The sequence below is a fragment of the Saimiri boliviensis genome, chromosome 14 (genome assembly GCF_048565385.1).
Source record: "Saimiri boliviensis isolate mSaiBol1 chromosome 14, mSaiBol1.pri, whole genome shotgun sequence".
NCBI classification, from domain to species: Eukaryota; Metazoa; Chordata; class Mammalia; order Primates; family Cebidae; genus Saimiri; species Saimiri boliviensis.
The window spans coordinates 36510619-36534206 of record NC_133462.1 but is presented as its reverse complement, the minus strand read 5'-3'; the positions used below and the strand labels follow the sequence as shown (position 1 = coordinate 36534206).

The following is a 23588-nucleotide window of genomic DNA, read 5'->3' as shown; positions in this document are numbered from 1 at the left end:
TTTGGAGTTTTTTTATAAATGGGACCATAGGTTATATATTGCTTTTCTTTTTGGAGGCGGGAAGTCTGGATTTTTTTCCTAGCATAATTCACATGAAGATTCCTCTATGTTGTTGCGTGTATTCCAGACCTATTTTGCACATGAGGAAACTGAGGCATAGAGAGGCGTGCCTTTCCCCGGAGGTCACACTAGTCGATCTGCTCCCAGGTGAGGGCCGGTTCTGGGTCGGCAGCCCGCGCACGTGCGCTGGGGTGGCGGGGCGGGCGTGGCAGGTGCGCAGTCAGTCACACCTGGGCGCCTGCCAGGAGGTCAATCCTAGGCCCTGGGGGGCAGGACTAGGGGCGGGGCCAGGGGCGGGTGTTCCCTGGCTCTGCGGCCTCCGATAAAGACCTGCAGGGACGGTCGCGCGCCTGGCAGTGTGATAAGGAGGGCGTGGGGAGGCCGCGGGGAGGTGTCCGGGTGTGAGGTCCCCGCCTGGCGACCTGGGATCCGGGCTAGAAACGCGTCTGGGGCGGGGAGAGGCGGGGCGTTGGACCTGGCCACGCCCACCGTCATCCGGGGTCCTGGGCCGCTAAGATGGCGTTGGCTACGGCAGCTGTAGCGGATGCTGCTGCCGGACCCGGGAGCTTGGGGACGGGGGCCGAGTAGCGCCTTCCCCAGGCCCCCGTGAACCGGCCGCGGGGCACCTGGCGGGGCAGCGTTCGCAGCCCCCCACCTGGGCCCTCGGTCTGCCCTCCCGGCGCGTCCATGAACTCAGTGTCGCCGGCCGCCGCGCAGTACCGGAGCAGCAGCCCGGAGGACGCGCGCCGCCGGCCCGAGGCCCGCAGGCCGCGTGGTTCCCGAGGCCCAGACCCCAACGGCCTGGGGCCCTCCGGAGCCAGCGGGCCCGCTCTTGGCTCTACCGGGGCTGGCACGAGTGAGCCGGACGAAGTGGACAAGTTCAAAGCCAAGTTCCTGACAGCCTGGAACAACGTGAAGTATGGTGAGGAGGGGGCTTGGAGATCTTGGGAGTGTGGGGGGCCGTCGAGGAAAACCAGACCTCGGCTCTGCCAGGCCCTGACCTCGGCCCTGTCAGACCTTGCTCCCGTCCTGAGTCACCTGTGGGTCCCCCGCCCTGCCCGGCCCAGGGTGGACCTGTGGCAGGTCCAATAGGCAGTGTTTTCAAGCTCCGCCCATTCCCCTGTTTGACCTTGGGCAAAATCCTTTGCTTCTTGGCGCCTCTGTTTTTACTCCTCTCTGTAAAATGGGTACAATAATCAGAGCTGCCTTCCTTCATCCTGAATTGATGGTGGACACTCCTGCAGCTGTCACCGGGGGCCCCACCTCCGACTGAGAGGGCTATTGCACGGAGTCCCCAGAGCCACCTCGGAGATAGGAACTAGGATCGTGCCCATTTCACAGATGGGGGAATGGAATAGCTGTTGCTGTCATGCGAGTGCTTCATCTCGCTGGGCGCTGCCCCCACGTCTCCCCAGGTTGGGCAGTTAAAAGCCGGACCAGCTTTAGCAAGATCTCCAGCATCCACCTCTGTGGCCGCCGCTACCGTTTCGAGGGCGAGGGTGAGCTGGTGGTTGGGACCAGGGTTGGGGGAGACCTCTCTATGCCTGCCCCACTGTCACTGGTGGCAGCTGACAGACGCACTCTTGTAGGTGATATCCAGCGTTTCCAGCGTGACTTTGTGTCCCGCCTGTGGCTCACATACCGCCGGGACTTCCCGCCCCTTCCTGGGGGCTGCCTGACCTCGGACTGTGGCTGGGGGTGCATGTTACGCAGTGGCCAGATGATGCTGGCACAGGGCTTACTGCTGCATTTCCTGCCTAGAGGTGAGCCCCGGGGATGGGAGTGGGGGAAGGGGTGGACTAGGATTACAGGGTCAATCGCCATATCAGCAGTATTAGAATTACTTGGAAACTACTAAGAGTTCAAAGTCACGTTGGAATTGTGTGTCAGGTAAATTTTGGAGAGATGAGAGTTGTTTCTAAGAGTTTCAGCCGGGGCTGGGTGTGGTGGCTCATGCCTGTAATCCTAGCACTTTGGGAGGCCTAGGCATGTGGATCCCTTGGGATCAGGAGTTCAAGACCAGCCTGGCCAATATGATGAAACCCCATCTCTACTAAAAATACAAAAATTAGCTGGGTGTGGTGGCACATGCCTGTAACGCAGCTACACCGGAGGCTGAGGCAGGAGAATCGCTTGAACCCAGGAGTTGGAGGTTGCAGTGAGCTGAGATCACACTACTGTACTCCAGCCTGGGCAACAGAGTAAGACTCTGTGTCAGAAAATTAAAAATAAAAAAATAGGTTGGGCGCCGTGGCTCATGCCTGTAATCCCAGCACTTTGGGAGGCTGAGGCAGGCGGATCACGAGGTCAAGAGATCAAGACCATCCTGGCCAACATGGTGAAACACCGTCTCTACTAAAAAAAAATAGAAAAATTAGCTGGGCATGGTGGTGTGCGCCTGTAGTCCCAGCTACTCGGGAGGCAGAGGCAGGAGAATTGCTTGAACCCGGGAGGCGGAGGTTGCAGTGAGCCAAGATCGTGCCACTGCACTCCAGCCTGGCACCTGGCGACAGAGCGAGAGTGTGTCTCTAAATAAATTAATAAGTTAATTAATTAATTATTAATTAAAAAGAGTTTTGGCTGGGCCCTGTGGTGCATGCTGGTAATTCCAGCTACCTGGGAGGCTGAGGAGGGAGAATCACTTGTGCCCAGGTGTTCAAGGCCGCAGTGAGCTATGATCCTGCCACTGCACTCCAGTCTGGGTGACAGAATGAGACTCCAGCAACATCCACAGGTCAAGTGTGGTGGCTCACACCTGTAATCCCAGCACACTGGGAGGCTGAGGCAGGAGGATGGCTTGAACATAGGCGTTCGGCACCAGCCTGGGCAACATGATGAGACTCCTGTTTCTACAAAAAAATTTTTAAAAATTAGCCCAGTGTGGTGGCATGTGCTTGTGATTCCAACTACTCAAGAGGCTGAGGCAGGAGAATCTGTTAAGCCCAGGATTTAGAGGCTGTGGGGAGTCATGATCATGCCACTGCATTCCAGTCTGGCTGACAGTGAGATCTTGTCTTTATTTATATATTTATTATTCTTATTGTTTTTGAGACCAAGTCTTGCTCCATTGTCCAGGCTGAAGTGCAGTAGAGCATTCTTGGTTCACAGCAACCCCTGCTCCTGGTTCAAGCAATTTTCCTGCCTCGGCCTCGTGAGTAGCTAAGATTTCAGGTGCCTGCCACTATGCCTGTCTGCCTTTTTTGTATTTTTGTTTTATTACAGATGGGGTTTCACCACATTGGCCAGGTGGTTTCCATCTTCTGATTTCATGAACCCCACTCCCCCTCGCCCGCCTAAGTCTCCCAAAGTGCTGGGATTACAGGCTTGAGCCACCACGTCCAGCTGAAATCCCGTCTTTAAGTAATGAAAAGTAAATAAATAAATAAGGATAAGTTTCAGGAGTATGTAAATTCTGTTGAATCACTAGGTTCAGGGGCATTAGCATTGTATGCGGTACATGTGTAGATGGGACCTCTGCCCCCCACACACTAGCACTGTTTGACTGTGTGCTCCATTCCACCAGACTGGACATGGGCCGAGGGCACAGGCCTGGGCCCCCCTGAGCTGTCAGGGCCAGCCTCTCCCAGCCGGTACCATGGCCCTGCCCGCTGGATGCCCCCATGCTGGGCCCAGGGTGCCCCTGAGCTGGAGCAGGAACGCCGGCACCGGCAGATTGTGTCCTGGTTCGCCGACCACCCCCAGGCCCCATTTGGCCTTCACCGGCTGGTGGAGCTGGGGCAGAGTTCAGGCAAGAAGGCAGGTGACTGGTATGGGCCATCGCTGGTGGCACACATCCTCAGGTAAGGGCCGCTGCAGGGATCATGGGAGCTGCTGGATACCCGCAGGCACTAAGGCCTTCCCTCCCTCCCCCAGGAAAGCCGTGGAGAGCTCCTCCGAGGTCACCCGCCTGGTGGTGTATGTTTCTCAGGACTGCACAGGTAAGGGGCTGGGAGCCGAAATCATGGGGGTCCCACCCTGAGCCACACTGTAACTCACCTGCTTCTTAGAATGCACCTTCCTCACCGGGCGGGGTGGCTCACGCCTGTAATCCCAGCACTTTGGGAGGCTGAGGCGGGTGGATCATGAGGTCAAGAGATCGAGACCATCCTGGTCAACAAGGTAAAACCCCGTCTCTACTAAAAATACAAAAAATTAGCTGGGCATGGTTGTGCGTGCCTGTAATCCCAGCTACTCAGGAGGCTGAGACAGGAGAATTGCCTGAACCCAGGAGGCGGAGGTGGCGGTGAGCCGAGATTGCGCTATTGCACTCCAGCCTGGGTAACAAGAGCGAGACTCTGTCTCAGGAAAAAGGAAAAAAAAAAAAAGAATGCACCTTCCTCAGAGGCTGGAACAAGTTCTGGGGCAGAGGGAAACTGGGGAAGGGTGCCAGTCCTGTGTAGTGGGAGACAGTCCCTCTTCTCCTTCTCTCCCTCTGGAACTGGGAGAAGAAACATCAGGGTGATAGTGCCACCACACCTTGAGTGATAGAATAGAGGCCAGGTGTGGTGGCACATACTGTAGTCCCAGCTACTCAGGAGGCTGAGGTGGGAGGATTGCTTGATTAAGCCTGGGAGTTCGAGGTTACAGTGAGCTGTGATTTTGCCACTGTATACTAGCCTGGGTGACAGAGTAGGATCCTATCTTAAAAAAATAAAATAAAAAAAAAAGGCCAGGTGCAGTGGCTCATGCCTATAATCCTGGCACTTTGGGAGGCTGAGGCAGGTGGATCACCTGAGGTCAGGTCACTCTGACCCAGACTGGAGTGCAGTGGCATGATCTCGGCTCATTGCAACTGTCTGCCTCCCAGGTTCAGGTGATTCTTGTCTCCGCCTCCTGAGTAGCTGGGATACAGGTGCGCACCCCCATGCCTGGCTAATTTTTGTATTTTAGTAGAGCCAGGGTTTCACTATTTTTGGAAGGTCTTGAACTCCTGGCCTCGGGTGATCCGGCCACCTCAGCCTCCCAAAGTGCTGTGATTCCAGGCATGAGCCACTGTGCCCAACCCTTGTAAATTTTTTACACAAAATTTTTTACTCCAAAACGGATCTGCTTCTCTAGGAGTGCGAAATGGGCTTACGTAGCTGCAAGGCAGGGGGAGGAGAATGGGCCCAAGTAAACGGGACTAGAGGAGGAGGGACACACCCGGGGTGTCTGGCTCGAGGGCCGAGCGCCAAGTGCTTCTGTTTCTGTATTGGTAAACCAAGGCATGGAGTCACTGAGGACTCCTCAGGCCTGGGGCTGGGGAGGAGCCTGAGAGAACAGTCTCCACCTCTCCCAGCTGTGTATACTTTTGGTCTACATCCCAGGGCCTCAGTTGCCCACTCTGTAAAATGGGGATGTCCACACCTGCCTGGAGGTCCTGGGATTTTCTGGGGGTGTCCGAAGGACACTAGAACAATGTTTTTGGCTGGTGACAGTGCTGCCCACTGAGAAACTGCAAGGTTGAGGTTGGGCTCCTGGGGTTAGAGGGCCACACTCTGGGGCTTGAAGGGTTGCCAAGAAGGTGACTTGCTGCTGTCTTGTCCCTCCAGTGTACAAGGCAGATGTGGCACGCCTGGTGGCCAGGCCAGACCCCACAGCTGAGTGGAAGTCTGTGGTCATCCTGGTGCCCGTGCGACTGGGTGGCGAGACTCTCAACCCCGTGTATGTGCCCTGCGTGAAGGTAGGTTCAGCTGAGTTCCAGGACGCCTCCACCCGGGAGCCCTCCAGACTTGTTTAGCTTGGGTTAGGGCTGCTGTTTCTGTTGTGTCCCTCATCCCTTTTTTTTTGGGACGGAGTTTCGCTCTTGTTCCCCAGGCTGGAGTGCAGTGGCTCAATCTCGGCTCATTGCAACCTCTGCCTCCCAGATTCAAGCGATTCTCCTGCCTCAGCCTCCCAAGTAGCGTGGGATTACAGGTTTCTGCCACCATGCCCAGCTAATTTTTGTATTTTAAGTAGAGACAGGTTTCGTCATGTTGGCCAGGCTGGTCTCGAACTTCTGACCGCAGGTGATCCACTTGCCTCAGCCTCCCAAGCTGGGATTACAGGCGTGAGCTACCAGACCTTTTTTTTTTTTTTGGAGACAGAGTTTCACTCTTGTTGCCCAGGCTGGAGTACAGTAACGTGATCTCAGCTCACTGCAACCTCTGCCTCCTGGGTTCAAGTGCTTCTCTTGCCTCAGCCTCCTAAGTAGTTGGGATTACAGGCATGCGCCACCACGCCCGGCTAATTTTGTATTTTTAGTAGAGATCAGGTTTCTCCATGTTGGTCAGGCTAGTCTTGAACTCCTGACCTCAGGTAATCCGCCTGCCTTGGCCTCCCAAATGATGAGGGTAGCAGGAGAGCCTAGAAAAGGCCCTCTGCAGCCACCAGGCAAACGAGGAGCCAGAGGAGGAGTGCTCCAGGCAAAAGGAACAACAAGACAGAGGCCCTGAGGCTGGAAAGGCACCTATGTATTTGCATCAGAATAAAAGCCAAAGTGTCCCCAGGGCCCACAGAACCCCACACTGTTTGTCCCAATCACCTTCTGGAGGTCATCTCCTGCCTTGACCTCATCTCCTCCCACACTCTGCTGCAGCAGCCACAGGGGCCTCCTCCCTGATTTCAGAACACTCCTGCCCCAGGGCCTTTGTGCTTCCGGCTCCTGCTGCATGGAGAGCTCTTTCAGCTGTAATGCATGTAGCTCCTGAGTAGCTGGGACTACGGGTGCAGGCACCACCACAGTCAGCTCTGTTTATTTAAAAATTTGTTATTTTACTAACACTAACCATCAAAAGAAATCCTTCAATTATTTCCATCATCTCTCAATAGGGCCTGCCCTGACTCTCTTATTTATTTATGATTGATCGATTCAGAGTCTCACTCTGTTACTAAGGGTGGAGTGCAGTGGTGTGGTCTCAGCTTACTGCAGCCTCAACCTCCCGGGCTCAAATGATCCTCTCTCCTCAGCCTCCTGAATATCTGGGACTGCAGGCACACTCACTACCACACTCAGCTCTTTTTTTTTTTTTTTTAGAGACAGGGTCTCACTATGTTGCCCAGGCTGGTCTTGAACTCCTGGGATCAAGTGATCCTCCCACTTTGGCCTCCCAAACTACTGAGATTAGAGATATGAGCCACTGTTAGGCCTCTTTTTTTTTTTTTTTTTTTTTTGAGACGGAATTTCCCTCTTGTTACCCAGGCTGGAGTGCAATGGCACGATCTTGCTCACCGAAACCTCCGCCTCCTGGGTTCAGGCAATTCTCCTGCCTCAGCCTCCTGAGTAGCTGGGATCACAGGCACGCGCCACCATGCCCAGCTAATGTTTTGTATTTTTAGTAGAGACGGGGTTTTACCATGTTGACCGGGATAGTCTCGATCTCTCGACCTCGTGATCCACCCGCCTCGGCCTCCCAAAGTGCTGGGATTACAGGCTTGAGCCACTGCGCCTGGCTGGCCGCTGTCTTAAATTTTTTTTTTTTTTTTTTTTGAGATGGGGTTTTGCTCTTGTTACCCAGGCTAGAGTGCAATGGCGCGATCTCAGCTCACCGCAACCTCCGTCTCCTGGGTTCAGGCAATTCTCCTGCCTCAGCCTCCTGAGTAGCTGGGATTACAGGCACGTGCCACCATGCCCAGCTAATGTTTTGTATTTTTAGTAGAGACGGGGTTTCACCATGTTGACCAGGATGGTCTCGATCTCTTGACCTCGTGATCCACCCGCCTCGGACTCCCAAAGTGCTGGGATTACAGGCTTGAGCCACTGCGCCCAGCTGGCCTCTGTCTTAAAATATTTTTTGCATTGGGAGGTTTTCCAGTGAGGATCAGAAAACCTATGAGACAAATTCTAAAGGAGTTGTAATGTTTGACCTCCTTACTTAAAATCACAAGGTTCCTCTCCCTCCTTTATTCTTTTCCATAAAGTTATCACCTCTAACACATGAGATAAATCATGTAATCAGCTCCGCCTGTAATCCCAGCCCTTTGGATGCTTAGGCAGGTGGATCTCCACCTGTAATCCCAGCACATTGGGAGGCTGCGGCAGGTGGATCTCCGCCTGAAATCCCAGCACGTTGGGAGGCTGCGGCAGGTGGATCTCTGCCTGTAATTCCAGCACGTTGGGAGGCTGAGGAGTTTGATACCAGCCTGACCAACATTGTGAAACCTCGTCCCTACTAACAGTACAAAAATTAGCCAGGCGTGGTGGTGGGCACTTGTAATCCCAGATATTCAGGAGGCTGAGGCAAGAGAATCACTTGAACCCGGGAGGCAGAGGTTGCGGTGAACCGTGATCATGCCACTGCACTCCAGCCTGTGTGACAGAGTAAGACTCCCATCTCAAAAAAATAAAATAAAAAACACCCATGTAATCATCTTCCTTATAAAAAAAATAATCATCTCCCACACTAGGATGTTAACCCCTGAGGGCAGGTGTTTTGTGGTTTTGATCACTGGTGCCCTCCAGAGGCTGGGTTCTCACTGAGGCGGCGTTTGCTAAGCTTTTGTTGAATGGCTGCCTCACAGCACCTGCACACCCTCCCTGCAGGAACTCCTGCGTTGTGAGCTGTGCCTGGGCATCATGGGCGGGAAGCCGCGGCACTCGCTGTACTTCATTGGCTACCAAGGTAGGCCTGACCCCTCCTCAGTCCCCAACCCTCGCCCCATCCCCACTCACACCTGCGCCCCTGCAGATGACTTCCTGCTATACTTGGACCCTCACTACTGCCAGCCCACTGTGGACGTCAGCCAGGCCAACTTTCCCCTGGAGGTGAGTGGGAGCCCCAGCAGCGTGTGGTTGGGATCATGGTGGGTGGGCAGCCAGGGCCTCTGAGCCTCCCTCATCTGTCTGCCCCAGTCCTTCCACTGCACCTCGCCCCGCAAGATGGCCTTCGCCAAGATGGACCCAAGCTGTACTGTGGGCTTCTACGCTGGAGACAGGAAGGAGTTTGAGACACTCTGCTCAGAGCTGACCAGGGTGAGCAAGAGGAAAGCTGGAGGGGAGGGGAGGGAGGGTGGACAGGCAGGGCTGGGGGTGAAACAGGAACAGAGGCCTGGAGTCCAGTGGAGCTAGGGTGCTGCTTCCAGGCTGGGTGTCCTAATCTGGGAAATGTGAAGAACGTCCACCCCTGAAAATGTGCAAGGCCAAGGCCACCTGTCAGGTCAACTTGCTGTATCCAGGCAGTCAGGTGGGGAGAACCCTCCTTGTCTCTCTGCTGTGTAACTAGGGCAAAAGATGGCCACCAGCCCTTCTAGGCACACACTCTCTAGTCACTGGAAGGGGAATTTCGTTTTTGCAGCAAAAATCCCAGTGTTGTTTGGCTGAGTGGCTGAGCCACCTGTGGCCAGGGGCTGGAAGGTGCTGGCTGGCCTGCCCTGGAGGGCAGTCTTGAGATGCACCTGCTAGTAAGTAACCAGGGCTAGTGAATACAGCTTGGCACCATTTGTGGCTGAGTAACCAGGGCTAGGGAATACGGCTTGGCACTGTTTGTGGCTGAGCGTCCCCCTCCTCCTACCAGGTCCTCAGCTCCTCCTCAGCCACGGAGCGGTACCCCATGTTCACTCTGGCCGAGGGCCACGCTCAGGACCACAGCCTGGATGACCTCTGCTCCCAGCTCTCCCAGCCCACACTCCGGCTCCCTCGCACAGGGCGGCTCCTCAGAGCCAAACGGCCCAGCTCCGAGGACTTTGTGTTTTTATAAAGGGAGGGAATTGGGAGAAAAGCAGCAACACTATTTATTTTTTTATTTATGTCATGTCAGGTGTGGGATCTTGAGCTCTGGCAATGATAGTACTTCCTGTTGTCACCCACCAGTGGGGCCCTCCTGGCAGGGCAGGGAGGATCCCGGGCACCCCCCTCAGGGCCTGACTCAAGTACTGTAGTTTGCACTGGACGCCCGGGCCCTCCCTGTCCCAAAGCCACCATAGGGAAACTGGCTGCTGGGGACCAATAAAGCTGTGTGACTAGATGATGGCTGTGGCTGGGCGCAGCATTCTGAGGGGATGTAATGTCTGGGAAGTATCTTGAGGAGAGAGATAACTTCCTTACCTGCAGCTACACGTGCTTCTTTAAGAGACAGGGTCTTAGGCCGGGCACGGTGGCTCAAGCCTATAATCCCAGCACTTTGGGAGGCCGAGGCGGGTGGATCACGCAGTCAAGAGATCGAGACCATCCCGGTCAACATGGTGAAACCCCGTCTCTACTAAAAATACAAAACATTTAGCTGGGCATGGTGGCGAGTGCCTGTGATCCCAGCTACTCAGGAGGCGGAGGTTGCGGTGAGCCGAGATCGCGCCATTGCACTCCAGCCTAGGTAACAAGAGCGAAACTCCGTCTCAAAAAAAAAAAAAAAAGACAAGGTCTTGCTTTGTTGCCCAGGCTGGAGTGCAGTGGTGCAATCATACAGCTCACTGCAGCCTCAAAACTCCTGGCCTCAAGTGATCCTCCTTGCCCAGCCTCTTGAGTAGCTAGGACTACAGGCACGTGCCCCCATTTTGTAGAGATGGAGTCTCGATATGTTGCCCAGGCTTATCATCTCGAATTCCTGGGCTCAAGTGATCCTTTCACCTTGGCCTCCTAAAGTGCCGGGATTAGGCCTGGCACGGTGGCTCAAGCCTGTAATCCCAGCACTTTGGGAGGCTGAGGCGGGTGGATCACAAGGTCAAAAGATCGAGACCAGCCTGGCCAACATGGTGAAACCCTGTCTCTACTAAAAAATACAAAAAAAAAATTAGCTGGGCATGGTGGCATGTGCCTGTAGTCCCAGCTACTTGGGAGGCTGAGGCAGAACTGCTTGAACCCGGGAGGCAGAGGTTGCAGTGAGCCGAGATTGTGCCACTGCACTCCAGCTTGGGGACAGAGTAAGACTCTGTCTCAAAAAAAAAAAAAAAAAAGTGCTGGGATTATAGGCATGAGCTGCGTGCCTGGTCAGAGATGTGAGGTTCTCTATAACAGACAGTACTTGTGGGTGTGAGACCTGTCCAGGGCTTGACTGGAGGGGAGGAGCCAGAGACCCCTGCCTGCTCCCTGGGGCTCAGGAGCTGCTCTTGGGCCCCTGCTGTTTCCTCCGCTGCCGGCCCAGCTGGCGGAAGTGCAGCCGTTTGGGGTTGAGGCCAAAGGCCTGCAGTCTCTTGCGGCTGAACTCGCGTCCACCAAGCATCACAGTGGGGCCCAGCAGCCGTGCCTTCTTGGCCCTCCTCCGCCTCTGCAGGGCTAGCTTCTCTGGGGGTAACACAGGGGCCTCCTCTTCCTGTGCTGGGAGACTCTCTGGCTGGGGCTGCTTCCCACCAGCCCCATCAAGCGCTGGCAGCTGCTTCTGTGGGCCAGCTTCATCTCTCTGTGGCTTCCCTGTGGCTTCCGCGGGCGTCTCTGTCCTGAAGGAGAAAAGTCAGGGCTCAGCCCAGGCCTGTCAAGATCAGGCTCGTTCCTGAGCATGCGTGCTCCATTTTACAGGTGGGGAAAGAAGGGGCATAGTGAAGCGGCCACACAGTGACTGAGGGCCTGTTTGGGATTCAGACCTGGGTCTCATGCCAAAGCCAGTCCGGGGCTTTTCTGCTGAACCCAAAGGCTAGATTGTGAGGCTGAGGATTCCAATATTTGTGCCTGGGCCTGCCCTAAGCTATTCACATCAGTTAGCTTTTTTTTTTTTTTTTTTTTCTCGCCTTAGAGACAGGGTCTTGCATTTTCTTTTCTTTTTTTTTTTTTTTTTGAGACGTAGTTTTGCTCTTGTTACCCAGGCTGGAGTGCAATGGCACGATCTCGGCTCACCGCAACCTCCGCCTCCTGGGTTCAAGCAATTCTCCTGCCTCAGCCTCCTGAGTAGCTAGGATTACAGGCACCTGCCACCATGCCCAGCTAATTTTTTGTATTTTTGGTAGAGACGGGGTTTCACCATGTTGACCAGGATGGTCTCGATCTCTTGACCTCGTGATCCACCCGCCTCGGCCTCCCAAAGTGCTGGGATTACAGGCTTGAGCCACCGCGCCCGGCCGGGTCTTGCATTTTCACCCAGGCTGGAGTGCAGTGGTGTGATCATAGCTCACGGCAGCCTCCAGCTCCTGGGCTCAAGCGATCTTTTCACCCAATTATTCCAAAGTGCTGGGATTAGAGGCTGGAGCATGCACAGGGCCTCTTTTTAGTTTTAAGTAACTATCACCCCGTGCCTTATAACAGCGGAGACCTATCAGGCATTTACCATCTCTTCATCACTTTACATGAATTAACTCACTTCATCCTCAGCAATCTTATGAGGTGGAATCGTCTATCCACCTTACAAGAAGCAGACCCAGAGAGGGGCAGCGACTTACCCAAGGTCACAGCAATGGCACCCAGGATTAGAACCCGGGTCTCAGAGTGGGGGAATGGGGAGGAGAGGTGGGGAGAGGCGCTGTATTCCCAAAGTCATGCAACAAGAGGCTGACAGAGCCAAGACTCAAGCCTGGGCCTGGCGGGCTCCTGACCCACACTTCCCCAGCCAGCACTGCTTACTCCTCCCTGCAGAGTGACTTGAAGATCTGCTGCTTTTTCCATGAGTTCTGGGCCTTCTGGCTGTATGCCCGCTTGTCCCGAAGCTCCTCCTGCTCCGACCTGCACACAGAGGGGCCTGTTGTTGGGTGCTCTGGGAAGTGCCCCGGGCTGCCCGCCCCTGCACACACGGCCCCGCCCCACTGTGTCACCTGTACATGCAGGTCTTCTTCAGAGAGCACCACCGGTTGAGCTCCTTATCATCAGCAGCGAGGATCTGCATGGGAAGGGAGGGTGGGGACCTGCTGTGATATTCCCCATGTGGGGCCTGACTCTTCCGCGAGCCCGAGTCACCTCATTAGTCAAAACAGTAATGCTGCTACCAGCAAGCAGGGCTGCCATCATGGCCAGAGACTGACTGCTACAGAGGCCAGTATTTTTTGCAGAGGTCAGATGGGGAAACTGAGGCTCAGAGAATGGATCCTTGCCCTAGGCCTTATGGCTAGGAAGTTGGCTAAACTGATTTCTTTTTTTTTTTTTTTGAGACAGAGTTTCGCTCTTGTTACCCAGGCTGGAGTGCAATGGCGTGACCTCGGCTCACCGCAACCTCTGCCTCCTGGGTTCAGGCAACTCTCCTGCCTCAGCCTCCCGAATAGCTGAGATTACAGGCACGCGCCACCATGCCCAGCTAAGTTTTTGTATTTTTAGTAGAGACAGGGTTTCACCATGTTGACCAGGATGGTCTCAATCTCTCTTTTTTTTTTTTTTTGAGACGGAGTTTCGCTCTTGTTACCCAGGCTGGAGTGCAATGGCACGATCTTGGCTCACCGCAACCTCCGCCTCCTGGGTTCAGGCAATTCTCCTGCCTCAGCCTCCTGAGTAGCTGGGATTACAGGCACGTGCCACCCACCATGCCCAGCTAATTTTTTGTATTTTTAGTAGAGACGGAGTTTCACCATGTTGACCAGGATGGTCTCGATCTCTTGACCTCGTGATCCACCCACCTCGGCCTCCCAAAGTGCTGGGATTACAGACTTGAGCCACCGCGCCCGGCCGTTGGTCTCAATCTCTTGACCTCGTGATCCACCCGCCTCGGCTTCCCAAAGTGCTGGGATTACAGGCTTGAGCCACCGCACCCGGCCTCGACTGAACTGATTTCAGTTTGAGCCCCAGAGCTCTTGAGCTGTCACCCATTCCCAGTTATCCCCAAAGCCTCAAAACAGGCAGGGGTTGCTCCCAACCACCAGGGTTCCTAATTACACATGAGGCTCTCATTCCCAGTCTCTAGGCCTCAGTTTCCAAACCTACTGGAAGGCCATCAGAAAGGGGAAGTGAGTGCTGATGGTATCGGCTCAGTACACATTGGCTATTTTTACTGACCATGCAACAGTCATGCACTTTCAGCTGTCATAAGCGGGGAAGAGTAGATGCCCACAGCCTGCTATGGGCCACACGCATTTGATCTTATGCCTGTTCCTTCCAAGTCGGAAGTTGGGGTGTTATCAATTATTGTCCCATTTTACAGATGGGGGAATCACTTGTCCGGAGACACAGCTAGTGAATAGCCAAGCCAGGGCTTTAACCCACCTGGGTCCCCTAGTTCCAGAGGATATCAAGGCTTTTTTTGAAACAGGGTCTCACTCTTGCCCAGGCTGGAGGGCAGTGGTATGTTCATAGCGGCCTCAACCTCCTGGACTCAAGCAACCCTCCTGCCTCAGCCTCCCAAGTAACTAGAACTATATCTCCCTATGTTGCCCAGGCTAGTCTCAGAACTGGGCTCAAGTGATCCTCCTGCCTCAGCCTCCCAGAGTACTGGGATTATAGGTGTGAGCCAGTGTGCCCAGTCCTGCTACCAAGTCTTACCAGCCAGACTGCTGCTGATACATATTGAGAGAATTAAAAGCATAATATTAGCTGGGCGCAGTGTCTCACATCTGTAATCCCAGCACTTTGGGGGCTGAGGAGGGCAGATCACACGAGGCCAGGAATTCCAGATCAGCCTGGCCAACGTGGTGAAACCTTGCGTCTACTAAAAATATAAAAATTGGGCATGATGGCACATGCCTGTAGTCCCAGCTACTTGAGAGGCTGAGGCAGGAGAGTCATTTGAACCTGGGAGGCAGAGTTTGCAGTGAGCTGTGATCACAGCACTGCATGCCAGCCTAGGCAACAAAGCAAGACTCCGTCTCAATCAATCAAAAAATGAAAAACAGGCCGGGCACGGTGGCTCAAGCCTGTAATCCCAGCACTTTGGGAGGCCGAGGCGGGCGGATCACGAGGTCGAGAGATCGAGACCATCCTGGTCAACATGGTGAAACCCCGTCTCTACTAAAAGTACAAAACATTAGCTGGGCATGGTGGCGCGTGCCTGTAATCCCAGCTACTCAGGAGGCTGAGGCAGGAGAATTGCCCGAACCCAGGAGGCGGAGGTTGCAGTGAGCCGAGATTGTGCCGTTGCACTCCAGCCTGGGTAACAAGAGCGGAACTCCGTCTCAAAAAAAAAAAGAAAAAGAAAAACAATAAGTAATACTGGCTAGGTATGGTGTCGCACACCTATAACCCCAGCACTCTGGGAAGCCAAAACAGGAAGATTGTTTAAGCCTAGTGAGTTTGAGAGCAGCCTGCATAACGCAGTAAAACACTGCACACAAAATTTTTTTTTTTTTTTTTTTTTTTTTTTTTTTTTTTTTTTTTTTTGAGACGGAGTTTCGCTCTTGTTAACCCAGGCTGGAGTGCAATGGCACGATCTCGGCTCACCGCAACCTCCGCCTCCTGGGTTCAGGCAATTCTCCTGCCTCAGCCTCCTGAGTAGCTGGGATTACAGGCACGCGCCACCATGCCCAGCTAATTTTTTGTATTTTTAGTAGAGACGGGGTTTCACCATGTTGACCAGGCTGGTCTCGATCTCTTGACCTCGTGATCCACCCGCGTCGGCCTCCCAAAGTGCTGGGATTACAGGCTTGAGCCACCGCGCCCGGCAAAAAATTTTTTTTTAATTGGGCATGGTGGCACATTCCTGTAGTCCCAGCTGCTTGGGAGGATCACCTGACCCCAGGAGGTTGGCACCACTGCACTCCAACGTGGGGAACAGAGCAAGACTATCTCAAAAAAAGTAATATTTATGGGGCATGGCATGCCATGGGTGAGATACTGTTTTGAGGCCCCACCATGTAGAAGGTAGTAATACTACCTTTGAGGCAAGGTAATAGTACTGTCATTTGGACTAATTTTTTTTTTTTTCCTGAGACAGTCTTACTCTGTCACCTAGTGAAACTGTCTGGAGCTTGGAGTGCAGTGCCGCGATCTCGGCTCACTGCAACCTTTGCCTCCTGGCTACAAGTGACTCTCCTGCGTTCAGCCTCCCAAGTAGCTGGAACTACAGGCGTGTGCTGGCACACCCGGTTATTTTTTTGTATTTTAGTAGAGACGGAGTTTCACCATGTTGGCCAGGATGGTCTTGATCTCTTGACCTTGTGATCCGCCTGCCTTGGCCTCCCAAAGTGTTGGGATCACAGGCGTGAGCCACCGCACCCGGCCCTTCATTTTCAAGATGAAGAAACAGGCCGCTGTGTTGTACCATTTCTGAGCAACAGAGATCAGGGTTCAGGGCCAGCTTCCTGCCCCTCCCGCATACCTGGTACCCTCTGCAGTGTCCCCACCTGCCTAGGCCCTACCTCCTCAGTGCTGAGGCCAAAGTCACAGGGCACCACGGTGCGGTACTTGAAGCGACAGGGCAGGTCGTCGATGATGTCCTCGTAGTCCAGCCGGTAATACTCATCCAAGTACTCCTCGAATGTCTTGTCCCCTGTTCAAGACACAGCCAGGTTGCCGGGCTGTGCCAGGTCCTGAGGAGCCCCTTCCCCACCCACAGCCTGCCCACCTGGGCCTCACCAGGTTCGAACACGGGCTTCTCCTGCCCCACGGCTGCAGCGAAGGGTGACTTGCGCTTCTTCTTGCTTGTCAAGGGGGCCTCGTGCTTTTTCTTCCTCGGCTGGCTGGGGTCGTAGTCGGCATCCATCTGCCAGGACACACAGGTCAGATCCTGCCAGCCCTCAGTCAGGGCCCCTGGGACTCCCCCAACCCGTGACACCTACGTTGAAGTCGGGGTCCTCACAATGCTGGCTCCAGTCTCCATCCTGCTCAGACCCATCCCACGTGTCCCAGTTCCAGTCATCTGGATGCAGACAGAACAGACAGGTGGGGTCAGGGCGGGACCTTGGGCTTCAGGCCCAGTCCCCAGTCCCTCAGCCCCAGCCTGGTACCCCAGCTGATCTCACCTTCAAGCCCTTCCTCTTCCTCAAATTGCGGCTTCTCCTCCTCCACCGCCCCGTAGTACTCGTCCCCGAAGCACTTCTGGAGGGTCAGGGCTGAGAGTCACCGTGGCCCACTCAAGGCGGAGGAGCTGAGTCCCCAACAATACTGCCAGTGACCCCTCTGTGGCAGTTTTAGTCCTGCACCTCGTGGGGCTCCCCAGAGCCCTCCCAGGACCTAGCTCCTAAGGTGGGGGGGACCCTGCATGTCCGGGCTCCTCTGCCAGCTCCCTTGCTCTCTACCCTATGATATACTGGCCGCCATTCAGTTCCACAGATCCAGTTCTTTGCCTTCCTACAGGCCTTTGCCCCTGTGGTGCCTACACCCACTGCACTACTCAGGCCCCAGGTCTTTTTATTTTTTGAGATGAAGTCTTCCTCTTGTTTCACAGGCTGGAGTGCAATAGCGCAATCTCAGCTCACTGCAACCACCACCTCCCAGGTTCAAGCGATTGTCCTGCCTCAGCCTGCTGGGATTACAGGCACCCACTACTAGGCCTGGCTAATTTTTGTATTTTTAGTAGAGATGGGGTGTTACCACGTTGGCCAAGCTAGTCTTGAACTCCTGACCTAAGGTGATCTGCCCGTCTCGGCCTCCCAAAGTGCTGGGATTACAGGTGTGAACCACAGCAACCAGCTTAAGTCTTTTTATTTTTAAGTAGTCTTGCTCTGTCACCCAGGCTGGAGTGCAGTGGCACAATCTCGGCTTACTGCAACCTCTGCCTCCCGGGTTCAAGTAATTCTGTCTTAGCCTCCCAAGTAGCTGGGGTTACAGGTGCCCACCACTATACCTGGCTAATTTTTCTATTTTTTAGTAGAGATGTGGTTTCACCATGTTGGCCAGGCTGATCTCAAACTCCCGACTTAAGTGATCCACCCGCCTCAGCCTCCCAAAGTGCTGGGATTACAGGCATGAGCCACTGTGCCCAGCGAGAGCCACGTTTGTGTGAGGTCAGCATTACAGGATGAGGGGCCATACCTCCATGAGCTGGTCATGCTGGGCTGGGTCGAAGTCGTCCTCAAGGTCCCTCTCCTCGAGCCCCAGCGTCTCATTGCCCGTGACTTTCCGCAGCTTCTCCAGCTTGGCCAGAATCTCCTTCCTCTTCAGGTTCTTCAGCTGCTTGAGCTCTTCCTGCTTCTTTGCTTTCTCCTGCAGGCCCAGGCAGAGGGAGGGAAGGCATGGGCTTTCCTGAAGGGCTGAGGGGTCCTCCCCAGCTGGCCCCACACTCACCCTCTTCTTGCGCTCCCGAGTCTCTTCCCTCTTCTCCTTCCTGCGCTCATCCTTACGGCGCACAGAGGACGCAATGCTGCGTGGGTAGGTCTTGACCTAGAGAGGAGCAGAAAAGCCCAGAAGGGCCACAGAGATGATGTGGGGCTCTCTGGGCATGGACCCCGGGGGCCGAGTCCTCCCCAGCCACACACCGATGCCGAGTCCGGCTCCTCAAAACGGAAGTTGTACTTGTGTTCGAAGTCTTCCTGCTTCTTAAGAAACAGCTCCCCCTCGTCTGAGGAGTCATCCACAGCCAGCTGGACTGGGGGACCCGGGACCCTGAGGCACAAGATGCAGTGAGGCTGGGGGGCCAGCCAAGGGAGGTTGAGCTCACATTTCCTGCACGCCTGAGTACAAAATGTATGAACACATTTAATTCTCACAACGCTACAAGGTGCACGCTGCCATTGTTATTTTACATATGGGGAAACTGAGGCATGGAAGTCTCAAAACAGAACCAGGATTTGAGGCAGTGCCATCTGGCTCCAGAGCCCACACTCTGTGGCTCTGTCTTGCAGAAGACTAACTCTGCCACCATCTGTGAAGAAAATACATATGACTAACTCTGCCACCATCTGTGAAGAAAATACATGCGTGGTGCCCTCTGCCTCCTGGCCAGTGCCGCTTGGGGATATTTCAGGAAGAACACCCTAAATCTAGGCCCTGGAGAGGCACAGCGGCTCACCCCTCATCTTCCTCCTCATCCTCCTCCTCATCTTCCTCCTCCTCGTAGCGTTTGTTGAGGATGTAATCCCGCAGAAACTGCTCCCCTTCATCCAACTCAGGGTTGTTCCAGTATTCCTTGAGATGGGTCTGGGGGTGACAGAAGACAGGACCTCGGTCAATGGAGGACAGGAAAGGACAGGCATGGTCACCACGTGGACCTCATAGCCAGCCTCTGCAGTAGGTGACATTAGCCCCCCACCTTTCTTTTTTTTTATTTCAAGACAGGGTCTTGCTCTACCATCCAGGTTAGAGTACAGTAGTGCAATCATAGCTCACTGCAGATTCACCTCCCAGGCTCACGCGATCCTCCCACAATAGCCTCCCAAGTACCTGAGACTACAGGCACGTGCCACCATGCCTGGCTAATTTTTTCATTTTTTTGTAGAGAGGTTTTGCTGTGTTGCCCAAGCTGGTCTCAAACTCCTGGCCTCAAGCAATCCTCCTGCCTTGACCTCCCAAAGCACTGGGATTACAGGTGTGAGCCACCGCACTCAGCCTATCCCCATATTATGAGATGTGGGAACTGAGGCCCACAGATGCACACACCTCATTTTCAGTGGGTTATTTTTTGTAAATAGTTGGAGGCAGAACACGTGGTCTACTCCATTGGTGACCACATGCGAGAACTCACCAGTTCCTTCAGGGACTCTGGGTTCCGAATCTCTTTCTGTCCCTTCAGCCACTCAATGTAGTCGGCCTCCTCCTGGGCCTGGGGGAAGGCCAGCACTGAGCATCTGCAGACACTCAGCCACCCCCCATGCTGCCCCCCAGTGGTACAGCCGGGCCCCAATACCCACCTTCTCCTGCCTGGTTTTGGCACGTTTCTGCAGCAAACTAGAGCCGCCCTCCCCAGCACTGTCCTCGTCCTCACTGTCCTCCACAAATGCCCGGAAGCTGCCCATGAGAGAAAAGCCTCAGGATAGGCTGGCCCCTGTCTGCTGCCCCAACATTCATTTTATTTTGTAGAGATGGGGTCTCCCTATGTTGTCCAGGCTGGTCTTGAACTCCTGGGCTCAAGTGATCCTCCCTCTTCTGCCTCCCAAAGCCCTGGGATTACAGGCATGAGCCACCTCACCCGACTGGCTGCCCCAAGATGGACCCCATTTACTAAGCCCTGACCTCTCCTCTCAACAAGCTCAGAATTGTGCTGTGATGTCATTAACCTCATTTAGATGATGAGGAAACAGAAGCAGGTGGAGAGAAAGAGACAGAGCTCAATTTTGAACACCTGCCTGTCCAATCCCTGAGCCTCAGCTTTCCTCTACTGGCCACTCCTAACGGCCCAGCCTCACCTTTCTTTGAGCTGTTTCTGTTCCTCCACATAACTTTGTGATGAGGTCCGCTGCAAAGGAGAGAGGGCTGTGGGTCTCAGGCCAGCCCCGGGCCCGGCACCCCCCCGGGACCCAGTCTCCACCCCACACACCTGGAGTCTGTGATTGGAAGTTTCCCCATCTGAGTTCTCCTCGTCAACATATTTGCTGTACAGGAAAAGTGAGGTCTTTAGAAAGTATCTTCCCGGCCTGCCTGTCCCCATGCCCATGCAAGGCAGCTGTTCCAAGCAACAGCTGGTGGGGATCCTGAGAGGCTTATGGAGTCACTGAGGCTCCTGTGCTCAGGAGTATCTGCAATTCTACTGAGTTTCCACGTTTTTGTATTTTTTGTAGAGATGGGGTTTTGCCATGTTGGCCAGGCTGGTCTCCTGACCTCAGGTGATCCACCCGTCTCGGCCTCCCAAAATGCTGGGATTACAGGCATGAGCCACCGTGCCAGGTTGCCTTTTTTTGGCAACAAGGTCTTGCTTTGTTGCTTAGGCTGCAGTGCAGTGGCCTGATTATAGTTCACTGCAGCCTTCATCTCCTGGGCTCAAGGAATCCTCCCGCCTCAGCCTCCTGAGGAGCTGGGACTGTACAGAGACCCATCATCATGCCCAGCTAATTTTTAATGTTGTAAAGACAAGTATGTTGCCCAGGCTGGTCTCGAACTACTGTCCTCAAGCAATCCTATTGCCTTGGCTTACCAAAGTGCTAGGATTACAGGCATGAGCCCATGCCTGGCCCAGGTTGCCAGCTTTTTTCCTCTCCTGCCCCAAGACCCCCATAAACCTGAGAGGGCTGGGGACCAGGGGGTGGAGATGTGGGCCTTCTCCATACCCTTCCTTCTCCAGGATGACCTTCCTCTCGTAGTCCTTCAGGTACATGGGCTGTACTTTTTTCTGCTTCTCCGAAGCTGCTGGCTCCTCCTCGCTGTCTGATGACGATGCTGTTAACCCACCAAGACACCTGCCATTACCCACAACCCTCTTCTTTCCCCTGGCAGAGAATCCCAAAAGGCAGGGCCAGGGTTAGACAAAGGATTCAAATCCCCAATCCACCAATTCCCAGCTGTCTAAGAGTATTGTGCTTGTCACCGTCTGGTGGGGTTGGGGCCATTCAGTCAGGAATTCCTGCTTTGACTATTATTTGTAGGGAGAGTCTCCCTATGTTGCCCAGGCTGGAGTGCATGGCGTGATCTCGGCTCACTGCATCCTCTGAATCCCAGGTTCCAGCAATTCTCCTGCCTCAGCCTCCCGAGTAGCTGGGATTACAGCTGTGCAAAACCACACCCAGCTAATTTTTGTATTTTCAGTAGAGACAAGGTTTTACCATGTTGGCCAGGTTGATCTCCAACTCCTAACTTCAAGTGATCCTCCCACCTCAGCCTCCCCAAGTGCTAGGATTACAGGCATGAACCACCATGCCCAACCTGATTAATTATTATAATTAGTTTTTTGAGAGTTGGGGTCTCAGTCTGTTGCTCAGGCTGGAGTACAGTGCCAAGATCCTAACTCACAGCTCACTGCAGCCTCAAACTCAGGGGCTCAAGCAATCCTCCCACCTCAGCCTCCCAAATACCTGGGACGCTAGGCACATGCCAGCATGTCCAGCTAAGTTCTGTATCTTTTGTAAAAATGGGGTCTTGCAGCCAGGTGCAGTGGCTCACGCCTGTATTCCTAGCACTTTGAGAGGCTGAGGTGGGCGGACCACAAGGTCAGGAGTTTGAGACCGGCCAATTCAAGACCAGCCTGGCCAACACTGTAAAACCCCGTCTCTACGAAAAATAGAAAAATTAGCCAGGTTTGGTGGCGGGTGCCTGTAATCCCAGCTACTCAAGAGGCTGAGGCAGGAGAATTGTGTGAACCTGGGAGGTGGACACTGCAGTGAGCCGAGACTGCACCACTGCACTCCAGCCTGGGCGACAGAGCAAGACTCTGTCTCCAAGGGGGAAAAAAAAAATGGGGTCTTGCTATGTTGCCCACAATGGTCTCAAACTCCTGGCCTCAAGTGACCATCCTACCTCAGCCTCCCAAAGTGCTGGGATCAGAGGTTTGAACCATCTGCCCAGCCTAGTGGAGTTGGAATCATTCAGTCAGCAACTCCCACCATGAACAGTGCCAAGCACACAGTCATTAACCCCACTACCAGGTAATAACCTAGGCTCTTGCTAAGGACTTGTGAAGCAATTCATTCAATAATCACAACAGATGAACTGTGTAAACTGGGAAAAACCCAGTCTATCCTTAAAACAGCCCTGAGGGTAGATGGTACCATTAGATATACTTTACAGACAGGAAAAGACGCTGAGAGAATTCAAGTCACTTCTCCGAATCCATACAGGAAAGGACCCCGGATTCCGTTCCTCAGGAACGGAGAGGCTGACAGGTGTGCCCCCAGACCTGTTCTTTGATAGAAGGTGGCATCTTTCTGATAAATGCGGGGGTCCTTCTTCTTCAACAAGGAGAGCGTTCTGTAAAAGTCCCGCTCCTGCTGGGGGTCAAATACCTAGGGCAGGAAAAGGGTTGGGGACAGACTTCAGAAGGCAGGTAATAAGAGCCCTGGCACCAGAAGGTGAGCTCAGCGTAGGGATTGGGATGGAGCGAGGGAGGGATCTGGCTGGGGAGAGAGGCAGGTGGTCAACAACAGGAGGGAGGGGCCCTCTTGGGGTAGGCAAGGGCGGGCCACAGGTGTACAGGATATGGGTAAAGGAAGGCGAGGGGCAAGAAGGTAATTCCTGGGGAAGACAAGGACTTGACAAGGAGCAGGTGGGCTGAGGGCGCAAGGGAGACAGCGGGGAGGGGCTGGGCCAGGCCCACAGTGGGACCAAGATCAGGGTTGATGTGGGCAGAAGTTGGGCGCCCCACGTGGCACAAGGGGTACACTGAAAAATGGCTAGACTCGAGGATGAAAGGGGAAGGGGGTTCTTGGGGGACAGAGGAGTCGCCCCAGAATCAAAGTGGGCAGGTGGATCGTGGCAGGGGAGAGAAAATAGGGGGAAATTTGGCTCCCCTGGGCAGAGGAAGAGAGCTTTCCGTGCCTCACGGTGGGGGCGGAGGCGGGAGCTGGACGCTCCCGCAGGGCGCTCTGGGGTTGAGGGCTAACCCCCCCGTCTACGTCTGGGTCGGTAGGGGGGCTTGGACTCCTCTGCATCCCCAGGACGGGAAGGGGACACGCACCACGCGCTCGTCACTGGAGTCCGACTCGGAGCTAGAGTCGCCGCCGCTCTCCCGGTCCCCGTAGCGATCCTTCACTGCGGGGCACAGACGTAATGCCCCCCCCAGGTCAGCCCGCGGGGCCAGCTCGACTCCCCACTTCCCACCCGTCCAGCGCGCGTACGCTCCCGCGCGCATGCGCTCCACACTCACGCCGCTGCAGTTCCTCGCGCTCCCGGTAGCGGTTGTACCGCGCGGCAAACGCCGCGTTCACCCGCAGCAGCGACGACCCGTGAGGTTCCGGCATGGCGGCTCTGTGGCCCACTGCGCACGCGCATTGAG

General features: G+C 54.5%; 2 protein-coding genes and 1 non-coding gene across 7 annotated transcripts; 1 reads left to right on the top strand and 2 right to left on the bottom strand.

The window, feature by feature from the left end:
* Nucleotides 1-416: 416 nt before the first annotated feature.
* On the top strand, nt 417-9980 carry ATG4D (autophagy related 4D cysteine peptidase). 4 transcript variants are annotated; one of them, XM_039466060.2, is made up of 10 exons: nt 419-982; nt 1476-1559; nt 1650-1823; nt 3584-3860; nt 3934-3998; nt 5592-5722; nt 8561-8639; nt 8706-8782; nt 8870-8989; nt 9531-9980. In XM_039466060.2, the coding sequence occupies exons 1-10, from the start codon at nt 748-750 to the stop codon at nt 9711-9713; spliced, it is 1425 nt and encodes a 474-aa protein (XP_039321994.1). In that variant the 5' UTR covers nt 419-747; the 3' UTR covers nt 9714-9980. The 4 variants fall into 4 exon arrangements, with proteins under 4 accessions (XP_039321993.1, XP_039321994.1, XP_039321996.1 ...); XM_039466062.2 differs by having other exon boundaries at nt 892-982; nt 1402-1559; XM_039466059.2 differs by having other exon boundaries at nt 417-982; nt 8561-8782.
* Nucleotides 7820-7881, bottom strand: LOC120362873 (U7 small nuclear RNA). The gene has a single exon (XR_005578667.1). It is a non-coding gene; the product is annotated as a U7 small nuclear RNA (small nuclear RNA).
* Nucleotides 9729-23588, bottom strand: KRI1 (KRI1 homolog). 2 transcript variants are annotated; one of them, XM_039466058.2, is made up of 19 exons: nt 23460-23588; nt 23271-23344; nt 22494-22599; nt 20932-21040; nt 20205-20259; nt 20074-20123; nt 19579-19675; nt 19413-19490; nt 18741-18868; nt 18208-18334; nt 18017-18112; nt 17765-17935; nt 16753-16828; nt 16570-16649; nt 16367-16493; nt 16150-16280; nt 12688-12752; nt 12500-12598; nt 9729-11385 (listed from the first exon to the last, which is right to left on the bottom strand). In XM_039466058.2, exons 1-19 carry the CDS (start codon nt 23551-23553, stop codon nt 11046-11048), a joined length of 2103 nt encoding a protein of 700 aa, XP_039321992.2. In that variant the 5' UTR covers nt 23554-23588; the 3' UTR covers nt 9729-11045. The 2 variants fall into 2 exon arrangements, with proteins under 2 accessions (XP_039321992.2, XP_039321991.2); XM_039466057.2 differs by lacking the exon at nt 23460-23588 and having other exon boundaries at nt 23271-23445.